The 12,742-nt window shown below is 35.5% G+C and overlaps 2 protein-coding genes and 1 long non-coding RNA gene across 4 annotated transcripts; all 3 read left to right on the top strand.

Annotated features, from left to right (window-relative positions):
• Window positions 1-211: 211 nt before the first annotated feature.
• On the top strand, window positions 212-3,486 carry LOC143469577 (organic solute transporter subunit alpha-like). The gene is made up of 10 exons (XM_076967325.1): window positions 212-391; window positions 467-566; window positions 985-1,124; window positions 1,306-1,394; window positions 1,486-1,644; window positions 1,775-1,886; window positions 2,020-2,145; window positions 2,484-2,597; window positions 2,827-2,924; window positions 3,060-3,486. The coding sequence occupies exons 1-10, from the start codon at window positions 359-361 to the stop codon at window positions 3,154-3,156; spliced, it is 1,068 nt and encodes a 355-aa protein (XP_076823440.1). The 5' UTR covers window positions 212-358; the 3' UTR covers window positions 3,157-3,486.
• A 1,934-nt stretch (window positions 3,487-5,420) lies between these two features.
• On the top strand, window positions 5,421-8,844 carry LOC143469583 (uncharacterized). 2 transcript variants are annotated; one of them, XR_013119145.1, is made up of 3 exons: window positions 5,421-6,082; window positions 6,177-6,299; window positions 6,829-8,844. It is a non-coding gene; the product is annotated as an uncharacterized LOC143469583 (long non-coding RNA). The 2 variants fall into 2 exon arrangements; XR_013119146.1 differs by having other exon boundaries at window positions 6,819-8,844.
• Window positions 8,845-8,931: 87 nt separating this feature from the next.
• Window positions 8,932-11,746, top strand: LOC143469582 (neurexin-4-like). Its single transcript, XM_076967330.1, has 6 exons — window positions 8,932-9,075; window positions 9,208-9,292; window positions 9,535-9,670; window positions 9,746-9,897; window positions 10,202-10,340; window positions 11,372-11,746. The coding sequence occupies exons 4-6, from the start codon at window positions 9,769-9,771 to the stop codon at window positions 11,557-11,559; spliced, it is 456 nt and encodes a 151-aa protein (XP_076823445.1). The 5' UTR covers window positions 8,932-9,075; window positions 9,208-9,292; window positions 9,535-9,670; window positions 9,746-9,768; the 3' UTR covers window positions 11,560-11,746.
• Window positions 11,747-12,742: the final 996 nt, after the last annotated feature.

Raw genomic sequence — 12,742 nt, 5'->3', positions numbered from 1 at the left:
TAATAGTCGTAGACATTAGAACAACTAGTAAAGTCTGAGATGCTATTTAACTCCCGTCTGCTCTTACCCGCATCATGACAACAAAGTTGTTAGAAAACATAAGCCGTGTGGAGGCCTATTACGTCAGACTTTTTACTCGACTTTTCTCCTAACACAGAAACTAGAGAAAACTAACAGGTAACCGTGGTTAGGCTATATGTCGATATGATGCGTTTGTGTTTTACGCATCGCCCACTGAAACGAACAGTAGTATTTAAAACGTGTAATTTGCAAAGTTTCTTGTCATATGTAGATACACTGTAGCTTGCTTCGATATAGATTGTAAGTTAATCATCAGCTGAGTACTTCTCAAAGAAAAATGAATGAAGCCAGCAACAACACAGCTGGGATGGTGAGTGAAAAAAATCAACAAATTTTGGAAACAATTGAACAAACATGATTAAACACTTCTATTATTACTGCACAGAATGCATCAGATACGGAGATCATAGCCCAGAAACGAAGGGAGGAATACATTTTCCACTGCAAGTATGATCCACTGCCAAATGCAAACGCTGTTATTTCAAGTGAGTGATTTCGGTCTGATTTGATTAAGTTGTTTACCAAGCAAATATGTTTAGAAAATGAAAGTTTACGTCAATATTCACAGCCGTAAATAAATCCGTTAAGGTATTAGGATATCGGGTTATTCGAAGTTGGTAGAAGACTTTTATTTCAACTTGCTATACCGAACTTGTAATTGCTATCGTAAATCCTAAGTGGACGCGTAAAGTTTTGTTCTTCAACCTATCAGTAACGTATTTTGGAGAATACGGTGTTACGCTGTTGTGCTTACTACGCGACAATATTTCTTTTAATTTGTGACCATTCTATGTATTAAAAACATTTTGAAAATGAGACAGTAGAGATTGAAATACAATTTTGTCATCACGTAAACTCCATATCATCACGTTTATTGAATACTTTCGTGCTTTGTTTACTCAGGCATGACAACCCTGGACGTGGTATTTTACGTCATTCTCATCTTGATGACGACAGTAATTATTGCGCTTTTTATCGACGAAGTGTTTTACTTGAAGGCTCATATCAAGCTGTCATACCGACGTCGTTTATCAATCTTACAGGTAAAATTTCAAAATCTAGACCAAAGGTCATCGTTTCTTAATAACATGTCGTTAGCTAGAAACTTGTCAAATATAGGCTAAAATAGGTTGTTATGTATAAGGAATGGTTGGTGCAAAAGATTAGAGCAATTAATGCTGGTCACGATGAATTGCGTTTATCGAAGCGTTGTTTGAATTACAGGCTGGCATTCCTCCCGTTTTTGCCGTAACTTCGCTCATGGGAACGTTTTTCCCCGCCGGCTTTAACATGATTGATTTCGTCTGTTCTGTGTAAGTTTTAAAACTTGATACGTGACCTTTTGCTTCTTAGATATAATGGATAACAAACTTCGATCTTCAACAAACATGTTTTTTTGGGCAGGTATTTCGGATTCGGGCTTCACGCATTTTTGGTCCTCATGGTCAATTATTATGGTGGACTTCGTCAGCTATTAAAGCGTTTCGAAGGACGATACGTGAATATTAATACTGGACCTTTCTGTTGCTGCCTTTTCTGCCTGCCAAGTTTTAAAATGACCAAGTAAGACGACGCACGCATTGCGGCTGCTTGGTGCTGACATTGTGCAATGTGCTGAAAGTGTGTGCGTATGTGGTTACAAAATTATGGAACAAAAGTACTTCTTTGAACGCATGTTTTACACGATTTTTAGAAAAACCTTCTCCGTTTTATGGTATGCCACTTTTCAAGCCGCTCTACTGCGACCAATCGTGCTTTTTTTCCAGGGAGTGTTTCAAACAGATCGAAGTCTGAAAATCCCCGGAGTAAGAATTTTAAAAATTTCGTTTATATTGTTTTTGGCTCTTTTCCTGTTTATAAGGAACCCTTAGCCAGTCATTACAACAAATTCATCACTGTAGGCGCCGCCACGTTAATCACAGGCATTTTTTGTTCCAGATGTTATACACCGGGTTGTTGGTGACATCCATGCTCTCTGGCATGTGGGCACTTGTCATATTCAGGAAAGCGTCGGGCGACTTCCTGGGCCGGTACCGAGTAACTGCAAAGTTTTTTAATTTCCAGGTAAGGTGTTTTATTCGCTTTTACCTGAAAAGTATTAAGCTTTTATTGTCTATACTTAAAACTATAAAGTTTTTGTTTTACATGTTGAACAAACAAACATGTTTTAAATAGAGCCCACTTGACGTCTTTTTACCGTCGCGTTTTACATAACTACGTAAATACGACGTGAAACCCGTCATCATCATGATTGCACACTTGTGTAAATACCTAAATATTAATGAAGTTGCGAGTTCTTCGTATTAAGTTATAATGTTGACATACGTACTTTCACCTCGTAATACTTTGGAGGCCAATATGCGTGGGTGTATTTGAAGTTAAACTTACTTTTTTTATTACAGATGGTACTTTTGATTGCAAATCTTCAACCGTTTATTGTCACAGTGAGTTACAATGCATGTTCACTTCCGTTGACCGCGTACGCGAAAAAAATAATACTCAATTACCAAATTACGGTGAGCATTGACTTTTATAATCCAAATCTATAACAGATAATTCCTATTTTTGTTATGTTTCTTTGGTTAATGACATAAAATTCTGTATGAAACCTATAGTTTTTTCATTCATATAATGTGACCTAAACACTTGTACAGCTTACAGGCCTGCTTAGGCTGCCTACGTCATTATATGATCACACAACACATACCGCTCTCTTCGTCTATATTACTTCCGACATTTTTACAGATTGTCGAATACTTTTTTCTTTCCCTCATTACGAGATTCCTTTATAGAAGAAGTTCAGATAACGAGCAGCTTGAAAGAGTTGATACGATGGAGACAACGTAAGGATTCTTTATTTATTTATTATTGATTTCATGTATTTGCAAATACTGAGACAATAAAAATATTCTGTCTCTTTTATTGATTTATGAGTGTGCAAAGTTAACAACTAAACATTCCGGTCTACATGAAAACAGGTTGGAAGAAAATGGAAATTCAGAAAAGGCGACTCTCAGAGCAATGGAAGACGAATCATCTTCTGAAGCGGACAACCGAGTAGATAGCATTGTTTGAGAACTTTGGTGCAAAACGTTTTTATTTATTTCCATTTTTTTGCATTATGCAACGAGCCATGTTCCTTGTTTTTACATTTGTTATTGCTTGGAAGTCCGCATGAATGAACACAACTGAAATCAGTGCATGTCGTGGTATAGTTTGAAGCTGCGTAAGTTATTAAGATACAATTTAGTCATGAAAGTTCAAAAATATTATTGAAGTTATAGTAACTTTGTAATTGCGACGCTTGTATATGGATTGAGTGCTTTTATAATCTGCGTGCTGAGTCAATGAAGAACAAAATTGAGTCTAATTGTGAGCCATGCAATACAATTAAATGCTGCCTAATTTATATCACATTTCCTACAATTGCTCAAAAAATAAAAATACACTTCCAAAATCGGTAGTTTGAGAATATGTTTTTGTAGAAACATTTTTACAATTGTGTTAGGGCACTATTGAGCAATTAGTCACTAATTAGTCACTAATTTGTCATTTTGACGCTACTTGTATGCATGGATAAATTTCTCTCTGGTCATCTAACCTCTTTGCTTCCTTCTGAACGACAGAGATCATAATAGCATTTTTATTTTATTTTACCGTTAACTTGACGGCGATAACCGCGAGGCCGTTGTCCTATATCCCATGACTTACTGTATGCTAATGTTCTTGCAACTACAGAAAAAAGCAAAGGTAATGAAAATAAGCAAGGTCAACGACCTGGTAATTGTCACTCCAATCGACCGTACGTGAACAGAATGGCAGAAACTATTTCACCGGAAAAATCGTGTGTTTAAAGCTATGTTTCACAGTTCCTTGTTAACCTATAACTTATATGTTGTAGCACAGTAACTTAAACCTAACCTATATCTACCTTCTAATCTAAATCTAACAACAATATAACCTTAAATACGTAGCTACAGTAAACTTTTTGCATACCCATTCTCCTAACCTAACCGGCTATTTTACCACAGACTGCTTAACCAAAATATGGTGAAGCAGTCACTTCGTAACAGAAATAAGTTTATCGATCGAAATCCATTTTAACCAGAAACGAAACGACATCAATAAACAAACATATTATTAATTGTAAAGGTACACTGTATATGAGTGTAATTAATAATTATACACAACGTCTGTATAGTACTTTTGTTTGAAAGCTTACAAGCATAACAAACCTCTTTTTTCTAGCTCTCCAAAGTGTATAGACATTAACGACCAGGTATAAAACCGTAAATTGCCTCCTCAACGTCACATCACGTCACATGCGAGGTTGTAAATAAAACAATTTAATCGGACGAATAAGTTAAAACAATTCACGTATATACAGCGTGAGACAATCTCAGTGAGAGCATCAAAAATCACAACGCTCAAGCGCTGAGTGTGGAATAATTGGTGCATCAACGTTCAACCAGCTGAAAACCAAATTAACGCGAGAGACCTTTGTTGCGTCAGAGAGGAAAAGCGTGAATAAGGTAGATAATTAAATTGTTGCGAATATCGAATGAATGCAAAGTTGAATAAATGCGAATGAATGCAAAGTTACTCATCGAAAAAATTCACTGCACTAAAGGCTAAAACGTATAACATTTAGAAATATGTCACATAGGTGAAAAAACATAAGTTGGGCATACGACAAACAAATAATTACATACACATTACACAAAGTATTACACTTACATTATCTAAAACGTGAGTATAATACTGTGCTAAAACATGCAGGCGGAATTACTAAAAGCACACATTTTCGGGACAGTATATGTGGTTTATACAAGGTGAGTAAAAAGTAACTTTTCTAGTTATAAATTCTTGTGACTTATTTCTGAACAACAAGTACACCAAGTAAGAAATTAGAGAAGAAAGTGAAGAAAGCGTGAAGTTAAATTCAAAATTCAATATGGGCGCATTTGCCACCAGCTTCTCAAGCCGCTTGAGAACGGAATGAACTGATTTCACTAGAAACTTTTGTGGGACGGAAGACACAAATTCCCGTATTCGCCCATAAAGTTCTTCCAAAGTCTTTACCTTGGTATGATACTGTATCCAACCCAAGAAAATACGTCACAAGATGTTAAGTCAGGACTTCTGGCGTATCACTCATGCGAACCATTCGGCATTCATGAATAACAATAGCAAAATGTGGGGATGCCCGTCTTGCATAAAAATCAAATCTTCAATATTCTTCTAAATCATCGTTTCTTAGCTTGGAGTGATAACTAAGCACAAAAAGCCAGTTTGCTTCCCAAAAAAGGGAACCACTTTTTTAAAAGTAAAGAGAGGGTTGGAGGTAGGCGGTCGCTCTTTTTGATTGAGCATCTGTCAAGTTTTACAGTCTGAAAAGGTTGTTAACCTGTTTAAAACTGTGCTAGAAACAGAAAAGGTTAAGAAACTTTCTCCTAAGTAGGCTACTGATAACTTACAGCCAGATTTCATGTCTCAGATTTCATTCCCATACATCTGCAGCGGCTTGGGTGGTCTTTTCTAATAACATTGCACCATCTCTTGCAATGTGTTTTCGAACTTGTGATTGACATTTATGAATATGCTTTGCTGTTTATCAGGTGGTACATTTCAACTCCTCTCGTATACCTTATAAAAGCTCGCATTTTTATCAGCAATTATCAGAAAGAGGCAGAGATACAGTAGCTGACCGGATCCCAAGAACGGACGTCTGTCGGACTTCGTAAAAATGAATTCTTATAAAACTTGTAAAACGACAGTTTTCAAGATAGATAAAAAATTAAGAAAAGTTTAGTCACTGTATTTTAGAAAAGTCACTGTATTTTAAAAAAGGGGTATTTTTCATTTAGCTTCTATAACTTTCTTTTAAATATAATTAAGCCATGGACGTTTTTTTACAACAAAGCTTCTTTATCTGAGACCATATGCCAAAATTTTACATATCAAATGACTTTGACGAGAATTTTTTCACCCGTATATGCCAGTAAGCTTGTTTTCGCATTGATGGTGAACGACAACACCCATTATAGGCACTTACGTTTGAGTAACACTATAGTCTTGTCACCCTTATATGGCAGATCTTTTTTTGGACCTCGAGGACGACTCGCTTAATTTCGAATTTAGACGCAAATTGACAACGACATTTCCAACAAACAGGCGTTTATCTCGGCCAAAGGTGCCTGATCCAAAGTTGATAAGAGGTAAGAAGAAATAATATCCGTATAAAAACGATAAGCGGTATATTCCGAGACAGGTAATCTTATTACACAGTAAAGGTTATCAGGGTCATTGACAACCCAAACTGATATTGTCCTAAATTCTAAGACACAAATTTACCCAGAAGTCACGTGACAAGTATGAATCACTAAAACTGTTACACTATATAATTAGCAATACAAGAGCATCTATGTAGTAGCTTACGAAAGTCACTTTGAAGTCTACTTAATGTATAAGCGGCTTAATTCAACAAAACATGGCTCAATCCAATTTTGCCTGTTGAAGTAACCTATGAAAACAGCAAATTTACATTTAACTACCTGCATTCATTATAAGACATGTAAATGGTATCCAAGTCAAACATTTTCTACGTCAAATTTGTGCCGAAATAACTTCACAAGTCTACTTAATAGTACTATTATTTTAGCGTACAGTGATATTATAATATAGACGTTTTTATTAGTGTTTACATAATTTGTTGTCACTCATGGGGTCGTTTTAAGCTAATTTCAGATACAAACAAACAACAGCATAATGAGACACCTACAGCATATGCGTAACCAAGTTGGTTGCACAGCAACCGACGAAGAACAAAGAATGATGTGAGAACCTTTTCAGAAAGACACGTGAGTAATGACGATAACCAACGTCGAAAGTGTTTTGAACTTACCACATAGCTGCTTTTCAGTGGAATGTGACCTGGTAAACACTTAAACAATGAATTTATTTATTTCGTTGCCTTTTTCAATGTGCGTTTGTTGAATGTAAGTTTAGGTCTTATCACTAACATTATTTTCAACCAGACGTTCACTTGGATTTGTTAGCAAACTTACCATAGAAAAGCGGTGGAATAGGCCAGTTAACCAACGATTTTTCATTGATTAATTATTTTATAGTAGGCCACTGTATCGGCAAAATTATTTCCCCAAAGCTTTTTGTGCAATTTCTTAACTTTGTTGGGAGGAGGCTTATATCAGTGTTGTAATTACTCGAGTCACGTCTTTAAATTACTTGACTTGACTCGAGTCTCGGAAAGTAATTTGACCAAGTCATTCAATCTCAGTTGTTAATTTATTGACCAACTGAACTGCAGACATTTGATTTCATTGCGAGCGATTGGTTAAAGGTATGGCCAATGACGTGACTTGATTTGACTTGCATTTTATTTTAACTTGACTTGACTTGATCCAATCAGTAAATTCACTCGACTTGACTGAAGTCAACTTCTCAAATGACTTGACTCGAGTCCTAAAAAATGACTTGGTTACAGCATTGATACAGTTTCCTTAGTACCGTTGTTAAACAAAAAGTAATATCATCTCTGCATAAGATTCGAGGAAAGGCCAATAAATAAGGGTGGTTATATGGAAAATGCAGTATACATAGACTACAGTACGGTGTTAAGTGGTTGTGACAGAAGATGTAAAGTGTGGCACTCCGCATTTCATACATAACGAAGCGAAGGTGGGAAAGTGTTCGGATAGCCTAAAAGGTCATACGTAGGTGTTAAGTTCGAAAACACGTTTTGAACATATTGACACGTTTTGAAAGCCATACTGTAGCTTACATACACTTGTGCAGATATGCCACCTATCAGCAACAGCCTTAAAACAAAATTGTCAACAAAAAAAGACAGAAAATATTGTGAGAGAGTTTTCAGAAAAAGGGATTTTGGTATAACATATGCGAGGAAATGTCGAATTTGGCATAGCTGCATTTTAGTGAATCGTGAACAAGCAAACAATCTTAAACAATTTAAGAACTTCTTCTTTTATAGCTTTTTTTCGCGTGTGCTTATACAGGTTTTTATGAAGAATTTGTTGTAGCCTACGTAATTAGAGAAACATAATTCTAAAGCTAACGTTTCTATTCAAATAAAGATAACGCTCCAAAGTTTTATCAAGAAATGAATAACAACAAAATTATAATTTTGCATCAAACCTGTAACATATGTTTCAAATTTTCTCTTTACTTACATCTTTTCTTTAGTTTTGACAAATTATTGTTGCAAAAGTTTTTTGCATATTTTTTTTAACTTACCAAAAACACAATTTTGTTTAAATTCTGGCGGTTTTACAAATAGCGTGACGAATTAGCATTTTGCGAGAACAGAATGCATAAAAAATGAAGATAACTGAAAACAATCTCATAGTTGATCGGATCGGATTGGTTGTCGCAAGTCAAGTTAAGTCATTTACATTTTAAGACTCCAGTCGAGGCAAGTTGAACAATTTGGCAAAGAAGTCTCAAGGCAAGAAGTCAACTGAAATCAGAAGTCAGGCTGCACAGAAAACAAAAATATCGTTTTTGTCAACAAAAATTTTTAAAATTACCTTTTCAGAATCTTTGAACAGTGAACAATGTATGGCAGCTGGTATTGCCACAGAGTTAACCGGAACTTCACGGAGACTTGTAACAGTCTGAGAAAAAAACACAGTAATGTACAACTAGCTTATAAATAACATTTGATTTACTAACATAATTTCCAACTATTTATATATACAGACCTGATACACTCGTTTTATAAACATGCATGAAATGCTACTGTCACTTGTCTTAACCATTGCATCGGGTGCATTCTGCCAGACTTCAGAGGATGAAAGAAGCTGTTTGGGCAACACGGTTCACAATTACTTTTATGGACCGGAAGGTCAAACAATTAATCCCAACCATAACCCCGTAGTTTCCCAACAACAAGGAAAACCTGGTAAAGTTGGGCCCCGCGGTGATAGAGGTTTTAGAGGTCAAAAAGGCACAAAGGTGGTTATTTTTTATTGCCGTTTACCGTATTATTTGATGTATAATTTAACTTTATCCAGTTCTATCGCATAAGATTGGTTCCTAAATAAGTGATCACCTTAGTGCTTGTAGGTACTTCTTTTGTCTATATAGGGTGAGCCAGGACATCGTGATTATTACACTTTCAGGGAGCTGGAAAGAATGAAAAGTGAATTAAGGGCATTGAAAGAAAGATTAGGTAAGTTTTTAGAAATACGCACATGAACTTACTTTACATTAATATGTTCTATAGGCTACACTTTAGCGCCACCGCAAGTGTTTAACAGTTTTAAAAAAGTTTTTAATTGTTAAAATACCAAAGATAAAACAATGTATTTTGTTGTCATATTTTAATTAGCATTGTGCGCTTGATCTTAACTTGCTTGCTATGCGATGGTAAAAGTTTAGTTACGTAAAACAAGTTTCAATGATTTATTTTAGAGACCATTTCTGCTCCATCCTCATCTTGTGACCACATTCAAGACAAGGAATCTTCTGGAACATATCTGATATCTCCGGAGCCCAGTAAAGTTCAACCGTTTTTTCGTTTTCTGCAACTTTACTGCAGCTGAAACAGGTCTGACAGAATTAATAAGACAAACTAAAAGCGAAAAGTTAATCAAATGCCAAACACCTCCCAATTATATTTTAGAGACAGTTATTGAGCATGATACTATGGAAGAAGTAGCTGTGCCTAAATGCAAAGCACACAAATGCTATCGACGAAAGATTAGCTATAATGTTGACATGGATCAAATCGTTGCTTTGATCAACCGTTCCTCACATTGCCGTCAGTATATCAAAGTGAGAGCTTAACTGTTTAATACCAAATATGTTGGTCGTATAAGAGGTGCTTCACCGTAGATATTCAAGGGCACGAAAAGTAGTTTGTAAAAAGTCTGACCATAGTTCATTCCAAACTTTACTGAAGATGACTCCTTTTAAGGCCAAGTAAATTCCAGCTCGATCCGGAGAAGAACCTTATAAAACATTACTGTACGATGTACAGCATGTTCGATTGTTCGTCTTGGCAAAGTGTTGTAAATTAGACGACCTCGACGAAAATGTACTTTCAAAGTAAGATTACATATATTATATTTGTGTACAGTATCGCTGTAGAGCAAGCCTAATTTTCCATGGCGACAATGAAGATTTTGCTTCATGGATATCACGTGATGGGACACAGATGCGTTACTGGGGAGGAGCTACGTCACAAAGAAATGATTACTGCGCATGCGGTGAAACAGGTTGGCTTTATGGTTGTACTGTATTTCGTAAATCTTGCTATACATTCAGTTCAAGATGAAAGGTCATACAGGTAGAGCAGTGCGTTTATCCAAAACTTTCTAAGAAAAGATAGGTAACCTTGTGACGTCATCCGTTTTAAATAGGCGATAACATTTAATCCAGAGTAATGAAATTTTTATGAAACACACATGTGTTTTATAGAATATATATTTATGGCTAATAGGCTTACCCAAATAAAATAGTTCGGATTTTCTGTAATTTTTACTAAATAGTATGTTACATAGGCTTACCAAATATTAGGTTATATACTTTATTACGTTATATAATTGATACAAGTAACTGTGGATTTACAAAAGACCATTAGAAAGAAAAGAATAAAGTCTTTACAGTCTGCACTACAATATTTTCAAGACGGCTTAGCCTTAAAGTATTTGAAAAAAATGAGATGTCTTTCTTCCAGCTAAAAACATATGATATAAGAAAAGCTGTAGCAACATGTATAATTCTAGTATATAATTGAATGTTTCACTGCCAAATTGTTGGACAACTGCATATAAATGAAGGAGTGTGTAGTTGTGCAATGAATGATACTGTGTTTCCTGCAACATGAGATATTTTGCTGAAAAAATGTTTGTAGTTTTAAACTGCTTTTAAAGGAAAAAAGTGAAGCAATCCAAACACGTAAACTTGTATGTTTACAATAATATGTATTCCCAAACAGTTTTCTGCACGACAAACATTTCTCATAGGCTTAGTAACAAACAAGCAACCTTCACTTTACTATCGCTCCGCATGCCGGATATTTCTTTACCCACTGAAGCATGACGCGTTTGCGTATTTTGGCAAGTTTCCAATTCTTTCTTAGTAATCTTTGGTATAACCGTAATAAGTTATGGTGAGGTTGCAGATACTTTAAACGTCTCATCAAAATCACAGTTTTGCGTGGTAGGTTAAACTAAATCTGTAACACAAAGCAGGCCTTAAACAAACCAAAATTAACAAAAGCGTAACTCTGGAACCTTTAATTTAGGGAACTGTGTCGACCCAAGCCAGAAATGCAATTGCGACCGAAACACGGCCCCAGAAACATCAGATGAAGGATATCTTACAGATAAGGATGCCCTGCCTGTGACTGGACTCTTTTTTGGTGATACTGACGATTCAGCCGAATTTGGATGGCATACGCTTGGCCCCTTAATATGTACTGGAAGAAGTTAGAAGTATTTGCGTTTAACAAAGCCATATGTCATGGAATCTTTTGAACAGCAGTGTAAGGAATATCGTTCAATAACTCTTTTAGCAGCTTTGAACATGTATTTGCTTAAATTGCAGAAAATAATGAAGTGTTTTTAATAAAACTTTTCACGCAGGCGCTCGTAATTAATACATGGCAATGTACAAAATATTATTCTCTGTAAACAAACGATGTTTCTGTTTCGATTGTCTAATAAGTGTTTAAAATTTAAATGGCTTAAAATACTGATGTTATATGCTTGCTACCCGCTGGTAACGCTATTGCATCAACGCGTAATCTTCCTCTCTTTGGTTTATCCTATGTGTACGCGCTTTCTCTTTTCATTATCAGCACTTTTGTCTGCCAGTTCGGCACACACATTGGGCATTTCAAAGAAAAATATTGGCATACTTGTAACTTATCAAAATGGATATTTTGAACAAAGTCAAAGAATTTTTCTTCTAACTTGTGATTGTCGGATTACTTTACGACATGTAATTTTTGAGTAATTAGCGTTTGAAAACTACACTGTGCAGGGTCGGCCCACACGCGGTGAATATCAAATGTCGCTCACCCGAGTAAAACAAGATGTAATAATATGCTAACTGGTTTTTCTTGACTTTTTCATTCGATTCCTGGTCTAGGAATAATTTGTCTGCAAAGTGCGCTGTAGAGTTTTAAAAAAAGTTAGCAGCATTTAGAGTGGTCAACTTTAATATGTCACTAATGATATTTTCATATATTTTCTACACTAACTATAATAGGCTATATAGGAAAACTGCGTTCAATATTTTAAAATTTGATGAATCAAACAAAGGCGTGAGTAGAGTTCGTCCAGATTTCTTTTATAGTTAATGACATTACACCACTCCGTCTCCATACAATGGTAACGGTGGTCTAACTACTAAATACGTTATAAGCCTATACAAAATAATATAGTATAAATCTTATGTTGTTCACAACTTGAAACTTCAATAGATCGAAATAGCACATCAAAATAAGCGTAGAATACAATTATACGTAACGATCATTTACGTAATTTTCCTTTATAAATTCGTTTTAGAACAGTTCTGCTCAAAAAACGGCCCACTCGCAAAAAAGTGTTTGCAGCTCTTAAACAACCAACGGAGTTTGTTCAATCTGGTTTTCCTGTATAGATTCTTGTAA

The sequence above is a fragment of the Clavelina lepadiformis genome, chromosome 8 (genome assembly GCF_947623445.1).
Source record: "Clavelina lepadiformis chromosome 8, kaClaLepa1.1, whole genome shotgun sequence".
Lineage (NCBI taxonomy): Eukaryota > Metazoa > Chordata > Ascidiacea > Aplousobranchia > Clavelinidae > Clavelina > Clavelina lepadiformis.
Note: the sequence above shows the minus strand (reverse complement) of the source record. Positions and strands in the feature narration are given on the sequence as shown.